This window comes from Pistacia vera, unplaced genomic scaffold (assembly GCF_008641045.1).
Source record: "Pistacia vera cultivar Batoury unplaced genomic scaffold, PisVer_v2 Contig576, whole genome shotgun sequence".
Classification (NCBI taxonomy): domain Eukaryota; kingdom Viridiplantae; phylum Streptophyta; class Magnoliopsida; order Sapindales; family Anacardiaceae; genus Pistacia; species Pistacia vera.
The window spans coordinates 397,347-406,722 of NW_022196419.1; the positions used below are offsets into that span (position 1 = coordinate 397,347).

Genomic DNA, 9,376 nt, shown 5'->3' on the forward strand with positions numbered 1-9,376 from the left:
GATGCAAAGCCATTAGGAACAAATGGGTTCTCAAAATCAAGCATAAAGCTAATGGCAATATTGAAAGATACAAAACTCGCTTAGTTGCGAAGGGGTATACACAACAAGAAGGAATAGATTATGAAGAAACGTTTTCACCTATTGTGTGGTTTACCTCAATCTGACTCATTCTAGCTATAGTTGCTAACATGGATCCTGAATTGCATCACATGGATGTAAAGACTGCTTTTTTTAATGGAGAATTACAAGAAGAAATTTATATGGAACAACCAATAGGTTTTATTAGAGAAGGTCAAGAACACAAAGTGAGTAGACTTTTAAAGTCAATTTATGGCCTCAAGCAGTCCTCAAGACAGTGGTATATTCGATTTCATAATGCAATAATGTCGTATGATTTCAAAATGATATATGAAGATCACTGTGTATATACAAAGAGATCCACTAACAAATTTGTTATATTATCATTATATGTTGATGATATACTTATAGCTGGAAATGATAAGGGATTTGTCAATGAAATCAAAGGATGGCTATTATCTCATTTTGAGATGAAATATATGGGTGAAGCTGCATATATTCTTGGAGTCAAGATTTCAAGAGATCGCTCAAGGAAATTAGCATATCTTTCACAAGAACCATACATTAAGAAAATTCTTGAACGATTTCATATGCAAGATTGTAAACCCATAGACAGCCCTATTGTGAAAGGCAAGACTTTGAGTCGTAAATTGTGTCTGAAGACTCCACAAGAAAAGGAACAAATGAAGAATGTTTCTTATACAAGTGATGTTGGAAGTCTCATGTATGCCATAATATGCACAAGACCTGACATCTGTTATGCTGTTAGGTTGGTAAATAGATATCCGTCTGACCTAAGACAAGCACATTGGAAAGCAGTGAAGAGAATCTTAAGATATCTAAAGGGAATAGTTGATTACTTGTTATGTTATCAAGGAAATAATTTACACTTGAGAGCTGCACTAATGTTGATTGAGGAGGAGATTTAGATGAAAAGAAATATACTTCCAGATATGTTTTCTTACTAAACGGTAGGGCCATATCTTGGAGCAGTAAGAAACAATCATGTATAGCCTTATCTATAATGAAGGCTGCGTTTGTAGCACTTTCAGCTGCAGTGCATGAAGTCATTTGGTTGAGACAGTTCATGAATCATTTGGGAATAATTAATATTGCTATTGAACCAATGAGAGTAAACTGTGACAGTTAAGCAGCAATAACATAAACTAAAGATCCCAAATATCATGGTAAAACGAAACATATAGTTATCAAATACAATTTTATGCGAGATTTGGTGGCACAAAAAGAGGTGTGCATGAAGTACATATCTACGCATAACATGGTTGCAGATCCATTTACAAAGCCTATACCAAGAGATACATTTAATAGACATATTAGATTTTTAGGCTTACATAGATGTTGAATGTACTCATATTTTAAGATTTCCCAAAAATGTTCATGTTTATCTTATCAATATTAAATAACAATATTGTCAATGCTCAATTTCGTTTATTTTGGAACATACATGAAGGAGTATATATATATAATTATCAGAATTTATCACTTTATCTATCTAATTGCCAGATTAGAGTTCAGATGAATTAAAAGTATATAAAGTGAACTCAAGTTAGACATTAGGTATGTCTGAACTAAAATATGTACGACATTTACAATAAAAAAAGAGACGTGCGCTCCATGGGAAAGGAGTAAGTGCTGTAGCTTGTGATTCATACCACATGCGCAAAATATTGACCAAGAGGGTAATGAAAGTCAAAATCTCACCTTTAACATTGTGTGAGACCCTAAGATTTTAAGAACAAAATCTCATAGACTACCCTTATTACTCTATTCTGTTTCTTAAAAACCTTATTTAATGATTGTTGTCTTAGAGTGTTGCTAAAAGATTAAGATAAATTCAATTTGCTGGGACATTTCTAGAAAATTAAATTAAATGAAAGTTGCAAGAATCGAGAAAAGAGGAAGATTAAAATTTTGGATTATCACACTATAATCATGTGTATTCATTGGTCGACCAATTATGTTTTTTTTTTTTTTTTATGTAAAGAAAAAATATAATTATGAATACAACAAATGTTTATTATAAATGAGATTGTTAGAGGAAAATGTGATAAGTAATCTAGGGTATTGCATACAACATAAAAACCAAGTTTTGCAATTCGAGAAGTTATATATTCCTAACATATATATGACTAATATGCTTTCGATGTATGCATGGTCACATGACATATTTACTAATGTATGAATCTTAAAGAAGCACAGAGAAAAATAGCCTCATCATGTGTGAGTAGGAGATATTAAATATGGGTGGGACACCCATAATGGGACCCACCCAAAGTATGTTGCATGTGGAAACTACCAAAGGTAGTTACCACTTAAAACTGTAGTAGTTGCCAGGGCAACTGCTGCATATATAAAACAAGAAGTCTTCCTTTTTAGAATGACGACTTCTTCAATTTATTAAACTATCTAATACACAAAAGAATACAGTGGTTTTCTCTCTCAACATACACTTTTGCTTCAGAGTTAAGGAAATGAGGTATTTATGTTGTGAATCTCTTTATTGCAGTTTATTTAGTAGTGTGATTGCAATAATGACATGTTGATCATCTTGGGATGAATTAGAAATTACGTATTTCTTAATTTTGTAACATACCTTTTTCATGATTAGTTTCGGAGCGTGGAATATCAGCGGCCTAAACGACCCCATCAAGCAAAAAGAAGTGAATCATTTGATTGCAGTTAATAAACTCTTTATGTTGGGTGTACTTGAGAGTAGAGTTAAAGCTGAGAATAAGGATTTTTTGATGAAGAAAATTTTATGTAGATGGCATATGGTGGATAATTATAGCTCTTCTAACCAAGGTCGCATTTGGGTGGGTTGGAAAGTTTCTAGATGTGCAGGTCATTCACACGTCGGTTCAATCAATCCATTGTCAAGTAAACACCTCATCCACCATCTGAGCAGCTCTATCTTTGGAGATACAAGGATGAATGAGATCCTCGACACCTTCAAAGGAGATCACTAAGACTATCTTTGAGCTCCCCTTGGATAAAGCTCGAAGCTCCGATGGTTTTGGTTCTTTCTTTTACAAGTACACTTAGTCGATTGTTGGTAATGACAATGTTGAAGCTACAAAGAATTTCTTCAAATTTGGATGAATGGTAAGACAAGTTAACTGCATGATTATTGCTTTAATTCCTCAATGTTCTAACCCTTCTTCTTGCAAAGATTTCAAGCATATATCTTGCTGCAACAATATATATAAATGCATTGTGAAGATTATTGCAAACAGAATCAAAGGAATTCTTCCTAAGATTATTAGCCCTGCTTAAGTTGCCTTTGTTAGAGGTAGGAAGATTAGAGATAACATCCTCCTTTGCCAAGAGCTCCTTCATAATTATAACGGGCCTTTGGCCAAAATCAAAAGATGTGTAGCCAAGGTTGACCTCATGAAAGCTTATGACTTAGTGCAATGGAGTTTTCTTCTTTTTATCCTCGAAGGTTTTGGTTTCCCGGACAAGCTGATCTAATGGATTGAGGTGTGCATCTCTACTCCAAGATATTCTCTTGCTATTAATGGGGAGCTTTGTGGCTTCTTTGCGAGTTCTAGAGGGTAAGGCAAGGACACCCTATGTCCCCCTATTAGTTTGTTCTTGTCATGGAAGTTCTTTCTCGTCTCCTTGAGAAAACTATGACAAATCCTTCTTTCAAATACCATTGGAGATGTAGTAAGGAGAAGATTACCCATTTGTACTTTGCAGATGATATTATGCTCCTTAGCCGTGTGGATGAAATCTCACTTGGGCTCTTTAAACCTGCTTTGGACAGAATTTGGTATATGGTTTGGTATGCATGTAATGATGAAAACCCCTCTAAAAGTACCCTTTTCATTTTAGGAGTGGATAATGATATGAAACAAAACCTTTTAAAAGTGCTCAATTTTGAATAAGGTAATTTGCCTGTCTCCTACTTGGGAATTCCTTTGATTACAAGAAGATTAAGATATGGGGACTTTAAGCCTCTCTTGGAGAAGATCTTATCTCAGATTAAATCTTGGCGGAGCCAATTTCTTTCCTATGCGGGGAGATTAATGTTGATCAAAGTTGTTCTTATTATCATTCAAGTCTATTGGTCTTCTATCTTCATTCTCCCTTCTAATTAAAGTCCGCCTGGAGATCGAGTCTACCTTAAGAGCCTTTCTTTGGGATAATATCGATTTGGAAATTTCAAAAGTCAAGGTGGCTTGGGATATTGTTTGTGCTCCTAAGGAGGAAAGGGGTTTAGGCATTATGCGCATTGGTGATTGGAACAAGGCTGCCATGTTGAGACACATTTAGATTTTATCTCAAACTAATAGGCAATCTATTTGGACTTCTTGGATTAATAAATATCTTTTTAGGGGAAAATGCTTTTGGGAGGTTGTCATCCTGAATTCTTGCTCTTGGGCTTGGAGACACATCCTTAAGCTTAGAAGTAAGATTATACACTTGATTAGGAGTGTGGTGGGTAATGGAAAACTAACCTTTTTATGGTTTGATAATTGGCACCCTAAAGATGTATTGAAAGAATCCTCTGGGGATAGAGATATTAGTGATTTGGGCTTGGGCATTAATGCTAGAGTGGAGAAAATAATAAGGGAAGATTCTTGGAGATGGCCGAGTGCTAATTCTTGGGAACTTTTGGAGATCAAGAATTCGATTAACTTCCATCCTAGCACTTGTGAAGACAAGATTATTTGGATCCAAAACCCATCAAAGTCTTCTTCCATGGACTGCTATAAGAAGAAGACTTGCTACTCAAGACAGATTGATGCAATTTGGGATGATTAATGGTATGTCTTGCTGTCTATATAGTGCAAGAGTTGAGTCCTTGGATCACTTGTTTTTTGGCTGTCCATTCACCTTGAAGATTTGGATTCGTATTCTCTACCTTTGCAATTTGAGTTACCGAGCTTCCCCTTGGCTTACCTTTATATCTTCCTTGGCTCATAGATGAAAAAGTAACAAGCTGCGTTTTATTCTTGGTAAGTTAGCCCTTGGTGTCACGATCCACATGTTATGGAGGGAAAGAAACGAAAGAAGATTCAAAGGTAATTTTAGAGATGCCATCTCTATCAAAGATTATGCGATTTCTCCTGTTCGATACCGTGCTATGGATCTGAAGAAAGTTGAAGATTCAGTTGATAGTAGGAACCTTGCTATGGAGTAGAGTCTGCCTGACTCTATTTTACTTTGATGCTTTGGAGTAGCTAGCCTCGACCACTCTCTGTCCCTTCCTGGGGTTTGATTGTTAAGTGTTTGTAGGCCGTGTTTAGGCTATTTGGATTGTTTTTATTTTAGCCCTAGACTCTTGGTATGTCCAATTATGGGACTTTTGTTGCTGTACTCCTTTTAGAGAGTAGTTTGCTTCACTTCCTATTTCCAGGGCTGTCCAGTAGCAGATTATTTGTTGCCTTATGAAGTGCCCTTCTTTTTTTGGTTTATAAAAGCTTAATTACCAAAAAAATAAAAAAATAAAAAAAAAAAAAAAAACACTATTGAGAGGTTTTAATAAACTTGAAGTAGAAGAAAATCTGCTTCAGTTCATTTTATAAAGATAGATGAAAGCGGCCAACTCTTTTAGGGTAATGGATAATATTGTTACAAGGGAAAAGTAGAGTGTTCAACAGCAATAAGACTTAATAAATATAAAAATTGCCATGGTGTCCTCTTTCACGTAAAATCCTGGGCCTACCACTGGTTAGAGGCTTAGAACCCTTAAGTACTTGACACCCTAGTTAGTAAATACTAGTATGATAAAAAAAGGGTACGGGAATTTTACGGGTACAATACGGCAAACGGTGAAAAATACATTTCTAAAAATTCGGCCATAAAATTCGGATACAGGAAAAATACGATACGGGTATATACGAGTTTAATACGGTGCATTGTCAATAATATGTTTTAAAAAATACTGCAATATCGATCTTAGTTTTAACATTTTTATGGACTACCTGGTTAAAATCAATATAATATTTCAAATGCAAAGTATTCAATTAACCAATAACACAAATACCCAATATATAACTGATATTCAAATTATAGTCTCCAGACTTAAACACAATATTTAGCCAAGATTCAACTATAGTGTCAAATCAAACACATAAGTCATAACAAAACCAAAATTCAAAGTCGAATAAGAGCTCCAAACAAATAAAATACACAAATAATACAACCAAGATTCAAATTATAGTTTGTAACAAAAACTCACAAAGTACATAAACAACAATAAGTCAATAACAACTCAAAAAAGAGCATCGTCCAACCAAGCAATGTCATCATTATCCATTAAGTCATCCATGTAACCCTCAACTGTTGGTGTAGAATTAGCATCTTCGTCCATATGAATTTCTTCATATTCATAGTCTGGAAGCTCCCCCAATTTCTCAAGATCTATAGGTTCCAAGTCACGACTCATCATGGAAGTGAATTTATCCATCATCATAGTGTTCATCCTAACATACACAAGAGTGTCTAGAATTTCATGTGACAACCTATTCCATTTTTTTGTTTGAGCAGCTTCAAAGGCACTCCAATTTCTCTCACATAATGAAGCGCTACAAGGTTGACTCAGAATTTGAATGGCATACTTCTTGAGCACAGAAAGATCATCCCCATTGTAATCCCACCATATTCTTGCAAATGACATAAAAAACTTTCTTTAATATAAAGAGAGATGCAATGTATAGAAAAGATATTGAAATTTTTTAAAACACTTACGAGGATGACTTGTTTGTAACATCGTTTTTGCCATTGCAGTAAATAAGGTAGCTAGCCTACTACGATACAACTAAACCTCTCTCATAAATGGATGCTTTTCTTCTATTAGAAGCAGGTTTTCATGAATGATATTGATGCCATCTTTCATCTCCCTATCCTCTCTAAAATTTTGTGAGAAAAGATAAGATGGATTGAGAAAGGCAGTTGCAACATGTATAGGATGAATGATGTTGTTGACCTGACGATTCTCAAACAATTCCCAAATTCTCTCATACTTGCTTGCCTCACTATTACATCTTTCTTTGATTGCAACTTTTGCCCTCGTCATTGCTTCATATAAGTAACTAGCAGTAGATCCATCACCATCAACCAAACTAAGAACTCGAACAAATGGCTCAATAGTTTTTATAACCTCCCTTCCTCTAGCCCAAAAATCACTCTGAACAATTTCAGTGACCCTTTTACCTGATTCGGTCTTACAATAATCAAAACCCCTCCATTCAGATGAAGCAACAAAGAGTCGAAGTTCATTCTCCAAATCCAACACAGATTGAAGCATTAAAAAATTTGAAGCAAATCTTGTGGCACAAGGTTGTCTCAATTGTCTATCTTTGGTGAGCTATTTCATTGCTGCATGAAGAACTGTGTATCATGTCATGAACATAACTATTATTCTTGCTTCATCTATGGCAACTTTTACCCAATTAACTTCTTCATATATGTCTTTCAAAAGAAGTTGAATTCCATGAGCAGCACACCTCGTCTTATACATTTGAGGATACAGTCCAGTGAGCATGTCACCAACAGATGTGAAATTGCTACCATTATCAGTTATGAATTGCACAACATGTTCTTGTCCAATTGATTCAATCACAGAAACAACAATTTCTTTAAGATAAATCCCAGTTTTTCTTTCTCGAGAAACATCCAATGATTTTATAAACACTGGACCACTAGGTGAATATGCCACAAGATTAATGAAAGATCGGTGCCTTATATCAGTCTATATATCAGGCATTATAGTCCAACCAGATCCAAATGTCTCCCAAGAACGCTTCACCATAGCAACATACTCATCAACACCTTTTCTAGATTCAGGAATTAACTTAGTTCAAAGAGTTGAATAAGATGGAAGCTTGTATGTTGCACCATATTCCGCCACTACCTTAACAAATTCTCCAAAAGCACCAGTTTGAACAATATTAAAAGCGATATTTTTCACCACAAAACACTTAGCAAACATTTTATCAACAAACTCCTTGTCTTTTTTCTTATTCATTTCTAGTAAAGATGCTTGACTTTGACATCTTTGGCTACCCTTAGAAAGTGGTGAAAATGGCGAATCTGTTACATCCTCATGATCATTAGAGTTTAAAGCAGTAGAAGAACCGGCTGAACTTTTTAATTTTTTGTTACTTCCACTTCTAGACATAGCTAAGAATGCACATGATTGTGTCTCATGATTGACTTTACTACAAATCTCAACATCACGGCCAGTAATTCCTGACAAGTTTGCTTTAATTCTGTAAGCCCCACCACTAAATACTTTTTGACAAAATTTACATTTCCATTTATTCCCTTGGAGCTCCTCAACATGCTCCCAAATTTTATCTTTTTTTCGTACCATATTGGTTTGACTCTATATTTACAAGAACATAAAAGAGAACATCATCAAATACAAATGGAAAAAAGATTGATAAAAATTAATATTAAGTAGTAGCTTCTTTTCACATTTAATTTCTTCTTTTTAATCATCACTTTTTCTTACATTCATTTAAAAGCAAAATTAGGCAATCAAATACAAATACAATCAAATACAAATATGTTATTTCAAATAATGGAAATGAGAATGACTTCATTCTTTTTCTCATTCTTTCCACATTTTCACCACTGAAACTTAAGAATGATGAAGTTTATATAGTGATTTCTTCAATCTTTAAATCAATTCTTTAATGGTGCATGCATGAAGTTTCCTGTCTTTGACAAGTTCATTTTACGTATTTTAGGTAATATGTATATATGTTGAAAAAAATAAATAGTGGTAAGTGGGAACCCAACTGCCTTTACGATGTCCATTAACATTGTACAACTAGAGCAAGTTCCTTGAAGCAGCCAATTTTATTCAACAAGAACAACTCTAGTAACATAAAAAGAAATATTTAGAGTCTTACTTCCGAAAATTTACATTCTAGAGCTTTTAATGATCTGATTATTCAGATGTAGTTTAATAATTTATGATAAAAATCTATTATCTTTGTTATAATTTCATCCAATATCTACCGATCATAAGTTTTTACAAATAAATAAAGAAAAGATTATTCCATTCATTTGTCATACATAAAAAGAGTGGACCTCGCAGACAACGAATTAGCATGTTTCTCATGTACCCTTTGTTGATATATGTTGCAATAATTGAACTCTTTAGGCGAAAACTCCAAAGAATAGAATTACTAAAGCTGCATGACCTGCGCCACTACACACTAGCTAGTCAATAGTCATTGCAATAATTGAACTCTTTAGGCCAAAAATCCAATGAATATGCCTACTAAAGATGACTTGCGTCACTACACATAGCCAG

The 9,376-nt window shown here is 34.4% G+C and overlaps 1 protein-coding gene across 1 annotated transcript; it reads right to left on the reverse strand.

The window, feature by feature from the left end:
• Positions 1 to 6,868: 6,868 nt before the first annotated feature.
• On the reverse strand, positions 6,869 to 8,425 carry LOC116109236. The gene is made up of 3 exons (XM_031395470.1): positions 7,964 to 8,425; positions 7,499 to 7,801; positions 6,869 to 7,417 (listed from the first exon to the last, which is right to left on the reverse strand). Exons 1-3 carry the CDS (start codon positions 8,423 to 8,425, stop codon positions 6,869 to 6,871), a joined length of 1,314 nt encoding a protein of 437 aa, XP_031251330.1.
• Positions 8,426 to 9,376: the final 951 nt, after the last annotated feature.